This window comes from Urtica dioica, chromosome 3 (assembly GCF_054948205.1).
Source record: "Urtica dioica subsp. dioica isolate 48M chromosome 3, U.dioica_male_clone48M_v1_H2, whole genome shotgun sequence".
Classification (NCBI taxonomy): domain Eukaryota; kingdom Viridiplantae; phylum Streptophyta; class Magnoliopsida; order Rosales; family Urticaceae; genus Urtica; species Urtica dioica.
This window is the reverse complement of record NC_142758.1, coordinates 44,410,436-44,431,040: the sequence shown is the minus strand read 5'-3', so window position 1 is coordinate 44,431,040 and position 20,605 is coordinate 44,410,436. Positions and strand designations below refer to the sequence as shown.

The 20,605-nt window shown below is 36.9% G+C and overlaps 1 protein-coding gene across 1 annotated transcript; it reads left to right on the top strand.

Annotated features, from left to right (window-relative positions):
* Nucleotides 1-968: 968 nt before the first annotated feature.
* LOC149403039 (CAAX amino terminal protease family protein) lies at nt 969-4,309 on the top strand. The gene is made up of 10 exons (XM_089608189.1): nt 969-1,432; nt 1,501-1,592; nt 1,687-1,794; nt 2,535-2,617; nt 2,722-2,855; nt 2,992-3,041; nt 3,137-3,229; nt 3,509-3,600; nt 3,678-3,784; nt 3,895-4,309. The coding sequence occupies exons 1-10, from the start codon at nt 1,208-1,210 to the stop codon at nt 3,934-3,936; spliced, it is 1,026 nt and encodes a 341-aa protein (XP_089464315.1). The 5' UTR covers nt 969-1,207; the 3' UTR covers nt 3,937-4,309.
* The last annotated feature ends 16,296 nt before the right edge of the window (nt 4,310-20,605 follow it).

Here is a 20,605-nt window from a genome sequence, read left to right as displayed (position 1 = left end):
AACGTTTGACATTGCTAAACAGACAATGTTTGATAAATCTTAAAAAAATAGCCGTAAATAATGACGTGACCTCGTATATAGAGGTGACTAGTTATCTAAGATTCACGTTTATAAATAAATGAAAATTGATATTTACCTAAGATTTACCAAACGTTGACTATTTAGCAATATCAAACGTTTAATTAGATATTTTCCTAATGGACCCTTAAATTAACCACTTAATTTTACTAAATAACTAAAAAAATATCTCTTACAAATAACTTTTAATCGACTTTTGCTTGCGAATTCACCAAAAGAACATAAATCATTGGCTCCTATTATGCTTATCCGTGAAATTCAATGAGATCAACAAAAATCCATCAAAAGACGACACAAATTGACTTCAATACCATTCACTCTCAATTTTTTAAAAAAAAATATTCACTCTAAATTGGGATAAACTAAACCCATATTTTTGGTAATTTCACACGTAAAAATCAACAATAATATATAATAAGTGATATATTACTAATGATTTCTAAAATTTGAGGGGTTAATTTAATAATAAACAAGAAAGTAACGGGATGATTGAAATAGACATAAGAAGTATAGATGCTTGATTAAAACTCAAAAGTATAGAATTGATCTCTTTCCTTATTATTATTGTATAACTTGTACAATCTGAACTGTTCATTACAAAATAGAAAATCCAATTTGATTTTTAACTTTTCATAACAAAATAGCTCAACTACACTATATTGTATTTTCTTTCCGGTTCAATGATTATGTGATATTATTTGGTAACAATATTGTAAATGGACGGTTTAAAGATGTGTACTGTAAGGATTATATTTTGTAATATTGTATAAGGCAATTTTTTATTTTTAATAACAAAAGAATTTAACTACACTATATGCCGTCCAGGTCAATGATTATCTTATATTATTTAGTAATAATGTTTTGGACGGTTTAAATTTATTCAACATGCATATTGTAAATCAATGTACCGCGAGTTTGCCCAGAAAATGTGAGAAAAATAGAAGAATTGGTGACAGATATTGCATCATCTTCAAAACAAAATTTAGAATCCTATAGCCAAAAAAAAATAAAAAATAAAAAATAAAAAATCGCCTTATCTTCAACCAGAAATCAAACAAGCAAATAGTATATAGACAGACTGACAGACTAAGGGAATAGCTTAATCGACTGAACTTGGTACTACGACCAAATGGTTTCGAGGGTATTCACATTCGCAGCTCAATCCTCTCTCCTCTGCGTCTCCGAGTCACCGAAGCCAATATCTTTTAAACTCTCACCAAACCAAACTCGTCGCACATTTCTTGATGCCCATCGAAGCCTTTCCCTCGGACTCTCGAGCCCAGCTCCGAGGCCCAGACAGAGCAAGCCAAGCTCGGTCTGTTTCTCCAATAAATCCGAAGATGCCCAACCAAAGGTAACATCTTCTACATTTGAGAGCTTTGTGAGTAAGTTCATCAACATTTTTGTCATTTTTGTTTCCAGGAGAGTGGGTTGAATTGGCCTGTTCTTGAGCGATGGGAAGCTCCTTGGGGATGGCAAGTAGCGACATTGACGTCGCTTTCTTGTGGATTGAGGTGTGTCTGTTTGTTCTTTTTCAACCCATTATTTGTCTATTTATTTAAACACTATGTGTGGTTAGTTATTTGAAACTGAAAATTTTCCAGGCAGTTTTATTGTGACAGGATTAGTAGAGGCCGCGGCGATACCGTACCTGGGAATCGACATCGAGAAGCTGAGCTTAGATGAGAGGGCAGAGTTATTGTTTTTTGATCAAAGGTATTCATCGATTTGGTAGTTTTGGTTAATTATTTTTATAAAAAAAAACCCACATATGATATCAGAGTTAGGCCTAACTTTAATATGATGATATTAGAGCTAGAGCCAGTTTCGATTTCGGGCCACTTCACGGAAACTAGTGTTTGCTGATCTTTCACCTATGAGCTAGTTTTTGGATGAGAGTTTCAATGCAACATTGGGCCAAGCGTAGATGTTCATTTCAAGGAACTTTCAGTGCTCAAAAACCGTCCACCTTCGAGCTTGTTTTTTAAGGAAAGTTAAGCCTGGTATCAGAGCTGGACCCAGTTTTATTTCGACGTTTGGTCCACATTTTAGATGTTCATTCCGTACGAGATTCGTGTATTGCTTTAGAACCCTGCACGTATGAGCTAGACCCAGTGTCTGTCAACTCGATTTTGCGCAACATGTAAATTTTCGTTCGTATGAAATTCGAGCTAGTGCTTTAAAACCCTGCACCAATGAGCTAGTTTTTGGAGGAAAATCGAGTCCACTTCTAACATGGTTTCAGAGTTAGACCCAGTTTCGATGTTGGGCCACATATAGATGCTCTATCATTCCAACAAATTTCACGAAATACTGCCACCTATGAGCTCTTTTTGGATGAAATCAAGCCCATTTCTAAGTTCTAACATATATATATATATATATATATATATATATATATATATATATATATATATATTGATCGTTGAATTGGCGAACTTGTGTTTTTTCTGCAGCGCTGTTACTGCGATTATTCTCACGGTCTTATATAGCGTTGCAAATGCATATAAACCGTTGCCCGAAGATGTGTACCGATACGGTAACACTGGTTTTATTCATTTCTTTTTTTAAGCTGTATATATGTACGAATTTATAGGCAAAATAAAAAAAAAAATTGCAAATTTTGTTTATTTATTTATTCAGATTTAAGGGAGCCCCTTAATCTACGGAACGGGTGGCTCTTGTGGGCCGGGATCGGCCTCATTGGTGCCGTCGCTGGTGTTACATTGACCGGAGCTGCAATAACTTACTTTAACGGAGAACCTCCAGAGAGAGAGGTTAGAATTTGTATTTACTTAATCTTATTTAAATTCTTTCCCGAAAAGAATATTTAGCGCCTGTTAGATTCTTTCTTTCTTTCTTTCATTCTTTCTTTCTTTCTATATCGACTTGGCTTACCTTTATATGTTTCAGACTGATGCTCTTGTTAAGTTACTCCCACTCATTGGCTCTTCGAGTATCAGGTAACGAGCAGATATCAAACGCTTGATTGTCAGTCATACATACTTCTAGATTAAGAAATTGACTGTTTTGATTTCTCTTTTTCTTTTTCAAATAGTACGGCGTGCTTGCTGGGAATCACAGGGGTTCTCGCTCCAATCCTCGAGGAGAACGTGTTTCGGGGGTTTTTCATGGTGTCACTGACCAAGTGGTAAATTTCATTTGTCCGATATTCTGATAGCTTTTATATCTCATTGTTGCTGCATGAAATTAGAATCGGGATCATAGAGAGCTCACCAACTTGCAAACAGGACTTCACTTATGTGCATACTTTTTTTTTGTTGGGCAGAAGAATTTCATTTTGAGCATATTGCATCACTGAACCCATAAAAAAAAACAGTGGGACTTATTTTAGCATCTTTTTTATGCCTACTTTTGATAGCTGATACTATTCATATATAACAAAATAAAATAATTACCCATGTCATAGGGTACCAACACCGGTCGCTATCATCGTCAGCGCAGCGGTTTTTGCACTTGCTCATCTGACTCCCGGAGAGTTTCCCCAGCTATTTGTTCTCGGTAAATTTAAGCTCACTCGATTTTTTATATAATTTTTTTTATATCTATATTTTCATCGAATTTTGTGGGCTATGCAGGCACGGCACTGGGGCTCTCGTACGCTCAAACCCGCAACCTTTTGACTCCTATTTTGATACACGCTTTTTGGAACTCCGGAGTTATTTTGCTTCTCACCTTTCTACAGGTACTCTAACTGAATCCAACACTAAAGAGAGCCCGTATAAATAATATATAATTATCTTTCTAGTCCTTCTGTAACTTCTTTTTTTTTTTTTTTTTTTTTTTTTTTTGTAGTTGCAAGGATATGATATCAAGGAAATGTTGCAGGCAACTTGACGTGGTGATTTATATCAGCTTTTAATCCATTTCAATTTGTAAAAAGATGGTAAATTAAGTTTGAAACAACACATGAAAACTCTCGTGTTTCACTCCCTTTTCATAACACTGGTAGTGTAAACAATTGGATAAAGGTAAGAAAATAATCACCTTTTTGCATATAAGGATTAATGGATTCTCTCTATCTTTTATAAGTTTTGAGCTCTGAATCTCTGGGGTCTGCTCCGCAGTTGTCCTAAGTTTATACGAGTTTCTTGTTTTCTTCGGTGTTTCTCACACAAGGTATCGAACCATTCTGCTTATTAGTTGAATAGCTTCATTCTATGAAAAATTAGTCAAGCTAAGGCCATCTCCAATGGTACGGTATAACTTCAAATATAGCGTGAATATTCCTCCAATCACACTGTATAGTGCACGGCATATATACCGAGTGATATAGTATCTCTTTATACTTGGCGTGGGTACGATACACGGTATACCTTATTTTTTTTTAAACATTCTTTTATTAATATAGTTGAATATCTAATACATATATACACATATATATACATATATATAAATCATATAAATGAGTATAATACAATCTGTCTTTCAAATATTTTGTTGTTATCTATAATTATTTTAATGAAATATATTTTTTAAATAATGTAATATTTATTTCAAAATTTTATTATTTTTATTTTTAGTATATTTTAATTTTTGTTAAATATTGACAAGAGCTAATTTAATTAGTTAGTTAAAAATATAAATTATAATTATTTATTAAAAAGTAATTAATAAATAGATTATTTAAAATGACTAATATAATAATATAGATTAGTGTTTTTAGTGTACAATTTAATGTTGTGGTTGAGGTTAAAAAAAAATTTAGTGCTAAAAACACACAAACATTGTGTAATTTCAACACCAAATTTAGTGTTAGGATTAGAGATGCTCTAAGAACCAATAATACTTGCCTAGTTTTATGTGAAGAAGTTCTATTCCCCGTTATAGGTTGTTTCGGGTATTTATCTATTTGTGTTGACATATTGAGAAAGATTTCTTATGATTTACCAAAGTTGATTTTGGAAAAACTCAGAGCAGCCAAAGATGGTTTTACAATTAGAGCAATTTCTTCTTCGCTTACAATCTCGATTAGAGCCATTTCTTCTTCACTTACAATCTCGATTGAGAGTTTACTAGTGCTATTCAGTTGTGTTAAGAAAAATTGCGCACAAGTGTTGTTCATATCTTGGAGGAGAGACGAGAAGGTGACTCTCCGCGGAGTAGACGAGGACAAAGTGGTTTGAGATGGAGGAGGGTGAAAATATTTTCATCGGCCAAGTTTTTTTTTTTTTTTTGGTTCGTGTGATTTTCTTTTTTTGCTTAGTGTGATGTGTTATTTGAAAATTTTATAAATATTTTTTTTTAATTTCCAGGGCAAGATTTAATTGCTGTATAGTTTTCTTTAGTTTTGAGGAACAAAGAGGAACCCAATCGAAATTTTGAGGGAAAACAAAAAAAAAAAACAAAATTGTATGATATGCAAACAAGCTCCATTGATATTACTGGAGGCAATGTCAAGGTGAGATGAATGAGAATGACAATTCATGCCATGTCGTTGTTTTCAACATTGTTGTTATTGATGCCATGTGGATTTGGTGGCCACGATGAGGAATGCTCAGCCTCGAGTGAGAGATGTGGATGCGACGAGGATTGGACCAGAGGGATGACTTTTTTTTTTTCAATGTTGTTTTATTAATTTTTTTTAAAACCAAATTTACTATAATATCATTTTTAGTTGACATGTGGTCAAATCCCAATTATTTTAACGGCAATTTTAACAAAAAAGGCTAAAGATGGAACTTTGACAGTCACGGAAGGGTGGGAATGCATTTTTTTTTTGGAGGCACTTGTTATAAGTGACAAAGTGGGAGAGGCAAAAATGTCATTAATTCTTTTTTATATTGAATTTATATTGAAAAACTAAATAGAATTTGTTTTAGTTGGAGTGTATTAGAAATGGAGCTATGTTTAATTTTGGAAGTATACACTCTTCTGTTTGGATCAATATAAACTACCTTAATATATAAAATTACGCAACACAAATGTTATACAATGTTTTTGTAAATATATAAACAAACAAAAAATGTGTGATTACGGTTATTATCAACCTATTGATTCATTTTTGTTATTTTTTTTTTAATTGGGGGTAGCTAAGTCTTTAAAAAAAAAAATTAATGTAGAAAAGGAAAATAAAAAACGATATACTAAGGGTTTAAATTGTAAAAGCAAGGCATGAGCGTAATATTTCAAAAAAAAAAAAAAACCCCGTAGCAAATCGGTGATCGACTTTTAAACAAAATGAATGATCGTATCATATTGCTAAAACACAAACGATAGCCGTAATATTTGTGGAAATAGCCATCAATAGCTTTTTTCGTAATTTTTTTCAATATTAACCGTTGAATTTTTTATTTTTCATAAATAATCGTTTTAATTTTTGGAGGGTTTATTTTGCCTTTAATAACTGTTGACCATATTTCAATAACTGTTAACCATATTTCAATATACCAATACTTTAAATCAGATTTCAATAACCGTTAACCATATTTCAATATACCAATATTTTAAACCAGATTTCAATAACTGTTAACCAGATTTCAAAAACTATTAGCCAAATTTCGGTAGATGTTAATGCCTGAAAATGGAACAACATTTAAACCGGTCCACGTTCGATCGAGGGTCGGACCCTATGACCGTGCGGTAGTCGAATGGGGAAGATATCTCCTCACTTCATGCCACCGCCGTGCCGGGAAGAGATTCTCGATGGCTCGTCACCTAAAAAGAGAGAAAGATGTTCCCAAGCTTGCCGCCTTTGCCGTGTCGGAAATATGTTTTCGAGGGTGCGTCACCTGAAAAAGAGATAGACATGAGCTAGGGAGGCGCATAGGGATTTCCTTCGACGCGCACTCCGATGCTCAACATTAGTCCAAGTGCTATGTGAGGTGGGAGCCTTTGTCCTTGCTTCGGAATTCTAGAGAGAAGAGCTCTGATGTGAGAGAGAGGCAGAGTTTTGTTAAGTTGAGAGAAACTTACTTCAAAATGATGGAATCTGAGGTATTTATAGTGGAGTGATGAAAGCCGAGGTAATTCTGTCATTTAATATGTCATTTAGGACCTCTCACCTTGTTGTTATCGCCAGATTTTTGGTCCTGGTAGTACGTTCTTATCTCCGTGGTACTGCGGGGTAGGCGTGTCTACCCCAGTTGCGTAGTGGGCGTTCTTACCCTGGTGGTACTGCGGGACAGACATGTCTACCCAAGTTGCATAGATGGCGTTCCTACCGTGGTGGTACCGTGGGGCGGGCGTGTCTATCCTGGTCGCACTGCGGTCATCCTTGGGCATGTTCTTCCATGTCGTCTTGATCGTTCTTGGGCCGGGCCTGATGACTTACTTTCCTCTTGTTTTGGGTTGGGCTTTCAATTTTGGTGTGAGAAAAATCACCCCGTAACAATAGTTGTAGATCATATGTCAATAATTGATGATCATATTTCAATAATTGTTAACCATATTTCAATAACTGTTAACAAAATTTCAATAATTGTTGATTAGATTTGGAACACATGGGTATTTTTGTCCGGAGGAAAAAAAAAATGATTACTACCGAAATATTTTGAAAATATGAGTGAGTTGAAAAGTGACGCACGTTTTAACTTAATTATGTAATTTTTCCTAATAGATTTAGGCTAACTCCATAAAAGTCCATTTAAACATCTTTAAGGTACAAATAGATTTTAAATTAAATAAAAGTCTAATTTTTGTTCGTGTTACTAATATTGTTACACATTAGTTTATTTTAAATAAACAATGATTAACTGAAAATATATCAGGATGAGAAGTATAGGTCATCAATAATGTCAAAACAATTATCTTGTCGAGTGTTTTGCGTTAGTACCAAGTAGGTTTAATAATATTAGAAACAAAATAAGAAAGAAAGTGTAACTATTGTTGTTACGTCATAAATTGACTTTATTTTTTAGCGCAAGTTATGAGGAAAGATGTCGGTCATCATGTTCCAGCTCCTGTTAAGACATCATTCCTCTTGTGCGCAGACTGTTATTTTGGCAAGTTTCCAGTTTTGTCAGATTGCCTCGCTGGTGACTTTATTGAGTGATATTCTTGCGAGTATGGGTAAGGAAATCCAAGATTCACTTCCAGAGTTGTATGACTGCGATAAAAGCCGAGTGCTCCATCCTTAGCAGCCTTGACGCTTTTGACAAAACAATTAGGGTTCCTAGACGTGCAAGATTGGCGAATTGGAAAACTAGTTGGATTGTTTTGAGCGGTATCATTCACCAAATATTATTCGAGAAGATTGAGTGTTTGAGTGATTTGGGTTCTGTGCTTACGTGATTGAATATTCACGACCGTTGAAGACTGAATTCGTCCAAGCATTGGCGTGTGCTTGAAGAGTTGAATTGAGAAGGGTCCCGAATTCGGGGGGAGTACTTGCACTTGGTAATCACTCGTGGTAATAGTTTCTAGGGCTTTGATTTGTTTTTGTAATCATATAAGACCTTGCTTGTACTATTGGCTACGTAATAGTGAATTCATTTCCACTGGTTGTGAGGGTTATGAAGAGATTCAGCCAGATGATACTATTGTTGTTGGCCAAAAACTATGGCAGGGTTATGAAGAGATTCAGCCAGATGATCGGGAAGAATATCCCTCAAGATGTTAAAGACAACTTTCAGCAAAAGTTCCAGAAGAATGAAAATTTTCACAGAAATGGAAAAGGTGGTGAACGCTCTCACAATACTGCTGGAAGAGGGAAATATATACAGTGCCATGAGTGTGAAGGCTTTGGGCATATTCAGAAGGAGTGTCCTAACTTCCTAAAAAAGCAGAAAAACGGTTATAATGCCACTTTCTCTTATGAGGAAGAAGAAGATAGTGACTCTGACCAGATAAGCAATTTTGTTGCTTTCACAGATTCTATTCCGACTCATAACTTTGATTCTATTAATGAAATTCCTGGTCCCTCAAAGAAAATTGTTACTAATGATGAACTTTCTGATGCTGCTATAAATGATGCTTATAATGTCTTACATACTAAATGGGTAGAAGAGTCTCAGGTCCTTGACAAACAAAGTGCTCTCATCCTGGCTCTTACTGAAGATAAGATAAGGCTCTTAGAAACCATTGTTGATCTAAAGCGCGAAGTCAGCCGCTTAAATGGGGAACTTGACCAGATGACAAAATCTGTCATGATGTTGAATTCTGGCACCGACAGCCTTGATAAAATTTTCACAGTTTGAAAGCATGCGAAGAACATGAAGGGGCTTGGGTATACTCACGGTGCTTCCACGTCTCAGACTACTTTTGTCCCTCAAAAGTCTGCTGCCCAGATGCCGCGCAATGTGTCTCAGACATCTGGTCGTGAACAAGTTCCAGAATCAGCATCAGCAACATCCTTATAGACCAACCAGGTCTCCAGTCAACAGATCTCGTTGGGTCTGCCATCACTGTGGATGTAGGGGTCACATTTGGCCTTTTTGCTATCGTCTATATGGGAGGAATCTTCATCGGCATCAATCTTCCCACATGCAAACTCAACCACGTCATTCCCCCATCTCGCATGGAATGAAGACTGAAAAATGCGCCCTATCGCGCCAACATTACTTGCACTTCCCTACGTGCTACCACTGGTAACGATTGATATTTTGACCGTGGTTGTTCTCGTCACATGACAGGTGTTCAGACCTTTTTATCTAACATAAAACCTTACTCTAATTGCCATGTTACATTTGGAGATGGAGTGAAGGCCAAGATTATTGGTAAAGGCCAGGTAAATTATCCTGTTTTGTCTTGCTTAACTAAAGCTTTGTTGGTTGAAGGCCTCACTGCTAATCTTATTAGCATCAGACAACTTTGTGACTTGAACTTACGTGTTAATTTTACTCTTGATGAGTGTGCTGTGATAAATGAAGAACATGATGAGCTTATGAAAGGAACCAGGTCTCAGGACAATTGTTACATGTGGTCCCCTGTCAAAGACTCTTAAGTCACCAAGTGTCTCATGTCCAAGGCAGATGAAGCTAAGCTATGGCATCAAAAACTCGGCCATCTGAACCTTAGAAGCATGCACAAGATTGTCTCTGAGAAGGCTATAGTCGGTCTCCCTGAGCTAAACATTGTTGAAGGAAAAATCTGTTGTGATTGTCAAGTTGGAAAGCAAGTTAAGAAGTCTTACAAGATGGCGCAACATCTTACTACCTCACGGGTTTTAGAGCTTCTACACATGGACTTGATGGGGCCGATGCAGGTGAAGAGCCTTGGCGGAAAGGGATACGTGTTTGTGTGTGTCGATGACTTCTCTAGATGTACTTGGGTTGATTTTATTCATGAGAAATCTGTCACTTTTGCTGTGTTTGAAGCTTTATGCAAGCAAGTGCAAAGAGAAAAGAGAGAAAGCATATGCAAAGTGGTCAAAATCCGAAGTGACCATGGGAGGGAATTTGAAAACATGAGTTTTACTAACTTTTGTATTGCAGAAGGAATAGCTCATGAATTTTCTGCCCCCATCACCCCACAGCAAAATGGCTCGAGTAATTATGCTTGCCAAAGACATTCCTCTTCACTTCTGGGCTGAAGCTCTCAACACGGTCTGCCATATTCATAATAGAGTTACCATTCGTCCGGGTACTGTCACTCATTATGTAATATGGAGGGGGATAAAGCCAAATGACAAGTACTTTCATGTCTTTGGCTCGGTGTGCTACATCCTTGCTGATCGTGATCCTCGTCGAAAGTTTGATCCAAAAAGTGATGAAGGTATCTTTCTCGGGTATTCCAGAAATAGTGGTGCTTATCGTGTCTTTAATAAACGCACTAAGCCTATGATGGAATCTATAAATGTTGTTGTTAATGATATGTCTGATGATTCCAAAAGTGCTGATGATGAGGATGAAGTTTTTCCTAGTAGCACAGATGTCAGGACAGATGTTGGTGACAATGTGAACGACATTGTGTCTGAAGAAGAGCCTACTTCAGGGGAAATAGAATCTTCACCAGAACGAAGGGTTCCCTCTAGGAGAGTCCAAAAAAATCATCCTTTTGAGGAGGTGATTGGTGATATTGGAGATGGTATTCGCACTCGCCCAAAAATCCAGTAAACTATAGAGAAATGATTGGTAATCTTAGCTTTGTCTCTAAAATTGAACCTAAAAATGTCAATGAGGCAATTGATGATGAATATTGGTTTAGTTCTATGCAAGAGGAACTTGTTCAGTTCGAGAAATGAAGTCTGGGAGTTAGTTCCTAAACCGGATCATGTTAATATTATTGGAACTAAGTGGATATTTAAAAATAAATCTGATGAGAATGGCAATATAACTCGAAACAAAGCTAGACTTGTGGCACAGGGTTATACTCAGGTGGAAGGTGTGAATTTCGATGAAACATTTGCTCATGTTGCTCGTCTTGAAGCCATCAGATTATTACTTGGCGTCTCTTGTCATCTCGACGTCAAACTCTTCCAGATGAATGTTAAAAGTGATTCCCTCAATGGGTACTTGAATGAGGAGGTCTATGTGGCCCAGCCTAAAGATTTTTTAGATCCCAGCTCACCCTAACATGTCTGCAAGCTTCGAAAGGCTCTCTACGGTCTTAAGCAGGCACCTCAAGCATGGCATGAAAGACTAACTCAATTTATTGTGCAGAATGGTTATATTAGAGGTGGAGTTGATAAAACCTTGTTCATATAGAAGGATGAAGTAAACCTCATGATTTCTCATATCTATGCTGATGACATTGCCTTTGGAGGAATGTCAAACAAGATGATGGATCTTTTTGTGCGACAAATGCAATTTGAATTCGAAATGAGCATGGTTGGTGAGCTTTTTTATGGGTTTTCAGATCAGACAGATGGATGATGGTATTTTTATCTCTCAAAATAAATATGCTAAAAACATTGTGAAAAAGTTTGGTTTGGAAAAACCATCTCACAAGCGAACACCCGCCGCTACTCATGTTAAACTCACTAAGGATGAGCTTGGTGAATCTGTTGATCAAAGTCTTTACATGAGCATCATTGGTAGTCTTATCTATCTTACTGCCAGTCGTCCTGACATAGCCTATTCTGTTAGGGTTTGTGCTCGCTATCAGGCTAATCCCAAAGCTAGTCATCTATCTCAAGCCAAGCATATTGTGAGGTACATTTCGGGAACTGCTAATTTTGGTCTTCTATACACTTTTGATACCTCTTCTACATTGCTGCTGGAAGCAGTTGTACTCAGTTACTGTGGATGAAACAGATGCTTGCTGAATATGGTGTCGGTCAAGATGTCATGACATTATTCTGCGACAACATTAGTGCCATTAATATTTAAAAAAATCCGGTCCAACATAGTAAGACAAAGCACATTGAAATTAGGCATCATTTTATTCGGGATCTTGTGGAAGATAAGAAGATCAAACTTGAATATATCCATACTGAGAAACAGCTTGTAGACATCTTTACCAAGGTCTTGGATGCAAGCAAATTTGAAAATCTCATATCCTCCTTGGGATTATGTGTTATCGACCAGTAGCAATTACAGAGATTTGGAGAGCTGATTGTTTGTGAGTTTCCTCTCCTTATTGATAATTTGTCTCTGTTTTATGGTACTTTGTTCTACATAAGTATGTGTTCATGGGCCCATTTGTCTGGTTGGCCCATTCGGCTTTTTTTCCGGGCTAAAATGCCATTTGACATGTGTTTGGGCTGGAGCTGGACCAAGGCCCATTTCATAACACGTCGTCGTTTTGACTCTCGCCAATTTCCTCAACATGCAGACGGTTTGGTTTTCAAGGATATTAGGGAAGTTACTCATTTTGAAAATTTTATGAAGCTTCATTCGCAAAATTGTTTGTATTTCGCTTTCGAAATTCCCGATATTTGTGTAACCACCTCCTCTGACAGTTATTTGTGTAAGGGATGTATTGACAATTTCCTCATGATGGTTGGTACAAGAAGTGGAATTAGCACTACATGGTCCGAAAAGAAGGAAAAATCAAAGATGAAGGCGAAAAATGTTGGAATAAAATGGGCTAAACTCGAGAGTAACAGGCATGGCGTTCGGGTCAAGAGAATGCAACCCAGTAAGCGTGCCGATGGTGAGTCCGGAGGTGCAATTACTGGGTCGTCTGTTCCCCCTCATAACCCATCTCTCACCGCCATCAGGGAAGCCATGTTGGAGAAAGCCGCTCTCTCCATCATTGACATCACGGGGAACGTCAATTCCAGTAGTTCTTCTGAAGATCGAGACGAAGCTAATGTCGCAATCGTGGAAGAAGCCCACACTAGCGCCTCTCCCCTCGAAAGCCCGCACAAAATGGTTCAAGATAACCCTGATTCTATTGCTCTTCCTTATCATGTTGAAGAAAATCCTAGGGACAATGAACTTTTGGAGTCTCTTGTTGATGAACGAGAACCCCCACATGATGATGTGATTGGGGGAATTCTGGGTTTGGGCCAACATGTTGAGAAGGTTATCCCAACATCTTTTGCCCCTGATCGTGAGGGGAACACTGAGAAGAGACAGGTTGATAGTGAGGATGTTCTAGCCTCTTTGAAAGAAAAGGGTGCTCATGATGATGATGTGTGCATCGCTGCCCTTCTATCGGAGAAAACGAAGAGAAAAAGAAAGAGCGCTGAGGCGAGCAAGCCTGTTGATGTCCCGGTAAAGGACAAGAAAAAGAAGAAGAAAGCGAAAGTTTGGCTCAATAAGAAGAAGGGAAAGAAGCCAGTTGTTAAACCTGTTGCTGATGAGCCTATTGAGGTTGAAGAAAAGGCGCATGTGATGTCTCTCGGTATTAGGAACAAGAGGTCTGTGGCCAGTCAGAAGCTTCCCAAGAACGTTCATGCTGCTCCTCTGGAATATGTCTCCTTCCACAAGGAAGATGGTGTTCTCAAATGGAATTTCGTGTATCATCGTGCCATTTTCCCTGAGAATGAGCTGTCTGTTGAGGCTCAGAAGATTGACGTGGTCATGGAACTCTAGCATGATGCTGATTTGCTCAAGACCGTCACCAATATTGATGTGTACAACCCTACTTTGGTAAGAGAGTTCATCATCAATCTATCTTCATCTTTTGATGCAACATATGACCCTGAGTACATGAAGGTCTTCGTCAGAGGCCACTGCTTTGATTTCTCCCTTGATGTAATCACAACCATCTTGGAAGAGGAAGGATAATTACTGCAGGTCGTATTCCTTCCTTGGACACCATTGCCAAGGAAATCACTGGGGATGTGGAGAAGGTCTGGCATTCCAAGGGGACAATGGCTTCCTCAGATTTGTCGGCTAAATACTCAGTGTTGTATCGGATTGGCATCGTCAATTGGGCTCCCTCCTCGCACGGCTCCAGTATCAAGTCTGAGCTCGCTTGTTTGATCCACCAAATAGGTACTCGTTCATCTTTTGATTTCGGGGTGTTTGTTGTTGATCACATGGCAAAACATGCCAAGTCTTATGCCATAAAGCTACCGATTGGGTTTCCTTCTCTCATCACCAGGGTTCTGCTCAAACAAAATTCAAATATCTTGCGTAGCACGGACGTTGTAGGGAAAAGGCCCGGTGTTCTCACCTTCAGTCACAAGCTTTTCGAGGGGAAGCATGCTCGTGACCTTGTCAGACCATCTGTCGCCTCTGGAAGCACGATGAAGGTGGGGTCTGTTTCTGTTGAGGTTCAAAGAAACTTTCAAAGGGAGCTTTGTGAGGAGATTGACGTCCTCAAGAAGACTATAGAGACCTTCTCTCGCAGGAAGTCCATCTGTGAGGGTCTAGTGTGCGACATGACTTCTTCTCTTGGTAAGGACGATGCTTCTACTTCACAGCATAAGGCTGACAAGGAAGGGGACGATTCAGATGACATGGAAGGTGAAGGATCATGCGAAAGTGAGTCTGAAGAGGCCGACGAAGAAAATGAAGACATCTCTTCTTAGAAGTTTATGTGTATACTTTTGGTTTGTAACTATCGTATGTTTAGTCATCTGGCTGTTTCTTTCAAACTTCTTTATGTTCAGCCAGTTTTTATCTACGGTATGTTTTTTAGGCAATCAGGGGGAGAGGCGCCATTAGGGTCATTTATTTTGGCATGATGTCATTTATTTTGACTCTCTTTTCTGGTCATGACGTTTGGTTGAGAACTACTTTGGAAGTGCTTGCCTAAAAAATAGCCAAAGGGGGAGATTATTGTTACGTCATACGTTGGCTTTATTTTTTTAGCGCAAGTTGTGAGGAAAGATGTCGATCATCATGTTCCAGCTTCTATTAAGACATCATTCCTCTTGTGCGCAGACTGTTATTTCGGCAAGTTTCCGGTTTTGCCAGATTGCCTTGCTGGTGACTTTATTGAGTGATATTATTGCGAGTATGGGTAAGGAAACCCTATATTCACTTTCGTAGTTGTATGACTGCTATAAAATCCGAGTGCTCCATCCTTAGCAGCCTTGACACTTTTGACAAAACAATTAGGGTTCCTAGACATGCAAGATTGGCGGACTGGGAAACTAGTTGGATTGTTTTGAGCGGTGTCATTCACCAAATACTATTCGAGAAGAAGATTCACAACCGTTGAAGACTGAAGTCGTCCAAGCATTGGCGTGTGTTTGAAGAGTGGAATTGAGAGGGGTCTCAAATTCAGGGGGAGTCCCTGCACTTAGTAACCACTTGTGGTAATAGTTTCTAGGGCTTTGATTTGTTGTTGTAATCATATAAGACCTTGATTGTACTATTGACTACGTGATAGTGAATTCATTTCCACTGGTTGTGAGCCCCTAGACGTAGGGGACATTGCATCGAACTGGGTAACCTTATTGTGTGTCTTTTCTTTATCGCACTTCTTGTTGATTATCCATTATCTGTGTTAAGCAAGTTGTCTGACACATTATCTATACATTGTGTGCGACATCTTGTCTCTTTAACCAAACAAAATTTCAACTATGATTATGATTAAGATTATAAGTTGTTAATGCGATTTTTCGGATAACATTCACGGGACATGCGTCGGAGTGCGAGCTTGTGACGTGTCTCGATCTCGTGTTGTCGGAGTCACGTTTTTTTGGATCTCGAAAGAGTGGTGAAAGCTTACTTCCTCTTGAGAGTCCTTTAGATTGGTGATTATGTTCTTCACGTCTTCTCGTCGGATTCTTCGCCTTCTCTTCGTTCTCTTCTCTTGGTCTTGATTCCTTCTTCTCTTCTCTCCATCTTTGTCTTTTTATTTTTCTTGGTCTTTTCCGATCTTTTGAGTGCTTTTGTGATTTTTGAGACTTTTGTGAGCTTTTGTTTCCTTTAAAAATTATCTCTCCTTTTGATATAAAATGAGGGGTATTTATAGGATTTTGAGCGTGCAAAATCATGGACACTCGGTCGGATGGATTCTCCGGTTTTGGAGATTTTGGCGGAGGGATCCTCTGGCTTAGTGGGTTCTACCGGATGGATCCTCCGATTTTGGAGATTTTACCAGAGGGGTCCTCCAGTTTTGTGGGTTCTACCGAATGGATCCTATGGTTTTGTGGGTTTTACCAAAGGGATCCTCCGATTTTATGACTTTTATGTGACGGATCCTCCGATTTTGGAGATTTTGGAGGAGGTGTCCTCCGGTTTTCAACATTTTGATGGAGGGGTCTTCCGATTTTAGGTCCCTTTGTGATAATGATCTTCTGATTTTTCGTTGTTTTTGCATTTGACATGGCGTTTTTTTCGTACGAAAAAACGACGCCATAACAAAAGCAAAATAACAAAGGAAGTGATTATGATTATTATTGTTTGTGTGTTGTTGGCTTATTTTTTACAGCAAATATGTTTGGCAAGATGTTTGGCGAGTGTCAATTTGTCTTATGAGTATTGCTTTGGAATTGTTTGCCTAAAAAAATAGCCAAAAGAATTTTTTTTTGTTACCTGTGTTGTTGGCTTATTTTTTACTGCAAGTTTGTTTGGCAAGATGTTTGGCTACATGCTATAGGATATGTTGAGACATTTTTGCCTTTGTATTCAGAACTGTATTTTTTGCAAATTTTCTGAATTGCCAAAATGTCTCGCCGAAAACTTTCTACTTTGGTTCTTTTCGCGTATATGGATAAGGAAACCCTAGATCGACGTGTTGACTACTACAAAAGCCAAACGCTTCCCCCTTAGTAATCTTGACGCATTCATCATATTTTTATGGTTATTAGACGTGCACGATCTGCGGACTGAGAAACTAATTGTGTGATGTATCTGGTGTAATTATCTAAATACGTTTCCACACATTGGAGTGTTAGAGAGTTATTGGATTTTGTGATTGAAAGTTTCATGGGCGTTAACATTGAAGAATACCAAACACTGGGAGCGTGTTTGATAGTGGAATTAAGGGGATCTCAAATTCAGGGGGTGCCTGATATGGAATTCACGGGTAGTAAGAGAAAAAGGATATTGAGACAGTGATTGTTCATATAAGTCAATTATTGTATTATTGACTACTTATTGTTATAGTAAATTTCTTTTTTGCTGACATTCCGTCCTCCATAGTAGTTAGGTGACGTTGCACCGAATTGAGTTACCATTTTTGTATCATTTATATTATATGCGCATTGTTTCTTTTATAATTCATTGCTTGTATCAGAATAGATTGTCGCATATTGATTTTACATTGTGAGGGACATCTTATTGTCTCTGATTAAATATAATTTCAATTATAATCAATAACATTAGTGATTCCTTTCAATTTTGTTTGTAATCTTTATGATCACGATTAATCTCTACATATCAACTCTTCTAAGAAGAAGTCCATCTAAAGTCTTTTTCTCTTCCAATTGTAATCTTGGTTTACGTGGAGTTTCTCTTATTAAAAGCGTCTTGAAATGTAACTAATAAATGCAGTTTGGAGAGTTTATGTACTGGTTAAGCTTAATAATGGGGCAAGTGTACAAGTTGAATTCAAATCTATGTTAGGTAAATAGCTGTCTTGAGATACTTTAGTCATGATGTATTCGAGGAGCCAAGACAAAAAAAAAATGGAGACAGAGAAATTAATTAGAAACTAAAAACGTGACAATATCACAGAAAATATAAAGGAGTTAAGGCAAAAAGAGGTGATGAGGGTTTATTGAAAAGAAAAAAAAAAAAAAAAAAACATAACCCAAGTTATGAATGCGTATGGTCTAAGTTTTCGCTTCATATAAGACCAGAAACACATTATGGACATTTTATTTTGGTTGTTATTCTTGGGTTCTGAGAGGGAAAAAAAAACATTACCACGTACAACAACTTTGATATTCAGAACTCAATGCATGAAATTGACATTATTAGCCTCTCTCTCTCTCATGTGAGACTTTCTCATGTATTCTAAACACATATGAAAAAACAGTTATTTTAAAAACACAGTATCTCTAAATTTGAAATAGATCAACGGGACGTAGAGAAAATAAGTCTTGAAGTTCAACCATATAGTATTTTTTTTTTCCCTAAAAGTGGACGTACTATTTTTTCACGGTTGCCATGAAGAGGAGTTAATATTCACGTAGAAAGAGGTATATATATAGATGCTTGTGCTTAAAGAGTTTGACCCTTTTATTTAAAAATAGAAAGAAATAAAAAGGTTAATATGATAAATATTGGTTGCACGCTTGGGAAGCAAACCCTAGGTCAAGGAAGAGACAGGAATGGTTCCAACCGAGGGCTAGATTTGGGGAGTTTCACTGAATTTGGAGTTCCAAGTTATTTACCATTTGACTCCTTGTAACTATTCTCCATTAATTTCACACTTCCGTTTTACCTAGATATCCTATCTATGACTATGAACATGGGTTCGCAAAAATTAGGTACGACTATTTAGACGAGGAATTCATGACTACATAACAAGATGTACGAACTAGTTTTGAGAGAAATTTCGAACTTCATTGTTTCGTTGTTTGGAACTTTTTTTTAATTTTTTTTGTTTTTTACTAAAAGCAAGAAATTGAGGAAACCCATATAGTGGCAATATCAAAGTCACCACAAAAATCAGAGAAATTTTGACTTATACACAATGAATAATAAATATGAATAATTTCAGTTATAGTTTAACTATAATACAACAAGTAATATAGATTTAATATTGTACTAAGTCATTGTTTGTTAAATGGTTTCATGCCGATTTGAATAGTTTTCAACACTTTAAACCGTTAACGTCAATATAGTAAAATTGATATTATAGCTTACCATTCAATCGGGTAAACTTTAGGTGGGGACAAAAACGTCTAAGTTGATATAGTTTTGAGTTTTGACATGAGAAATTTCATTTTATAGATCTACAAGTTAACAAAATATCGGGATTAGACTTCACATTTTAAAAATATCTAAAAATGGACTTTTGTCTCAATTTCGGACATAAATACCCTTTTGAATAAATACACTCATTTCACTTTCACTTTATATCTTTTCAATCCATATTTTGGTCTTTCATGCTCGATTCCGACGAGATATAACTAAATTCAATAACATACGAGGGAATCCGACGAGCTATGATAATATAAAATGACAAAATTTTACGTGAATTTGACTTTTTCCGCGTAAAATGTCCAAAAAGTATGAATTTTATCGTATACCATCGTACATTATCGTACGGCATCGTACGACATTGTACGGCATCGTACGTTATAATTATAATGTACATTATAATTTGTATGAATTTTACCGTACATTATAATTATAATGTATCGTATCTCATCGTACGACATCGTACGTTACAATTATAATGTACATTATAATGTGTATGAATTTTATCGTACATTATAATTATAATATATCGCATCTCATCGTACGGCATCATACGACATCGTACGTTATAATTATAATGTACATTATAATTTATATGAATTTTATCGTACATTATAATTATAATGTATCGTATCTCATCGTACGACATCGTACGACATCGTACGGTATCGATAATGTACGATGTTATACGATAAAATTCATATTTTTTTGACATTTTAAGCGGAAAAAGTCAAATTCACGTGAAATTTTGTCATTCTATGTTATCATAGCTCGTCGGATTCCTTCATATCTCATTGAATTTAGTTATATCTCGTCGGAATCGAGCGTGAAAGAAATAAAGAAGATACCTCAAGTGAAATGAGTGTATTTGTTCAAAAGGGTATTTATGTCCGAAATTGGGACAAAAGTCCATTTTTAGATATTTTTAAAGTGTGAGGTCTAATCCCGATATTTTGTTAACTTGTAGGTCTATAAAATGAAATTTCTCTTTGACATTTACTAGTTATGCAAAAAAAAAAAAAAGAATAAAATATTAATTCCATGGTTATTATAATTATTAAATAATATTATATATATAAATGTTGAAAGTGTGGAGCTTAATTGGTCGCCGAGCTGACGAGTAGGAATGCTGGAGATCGAGGTCGATTGTCGAGCTGGGATCAATTGCCGAGCAGACCATGTCGAACTGGAGATCATATGATAACGTGCATTTCATTTTGATCAGGAATTAGGTCAAGGGTATTTAGGGTATTTCAGCATGTCTGTTAATTACCTTAGTTTTTTCTCTATGTATATGTTGTCGTTAGCCGTCACTCTGATAGATGTGTGAAAAAAAACAAAAGAGAGAGTTGGTACAAAGAGAACGAGTTTTGTAAACATCTTTCTCAATTGTGTATATAGTGAAT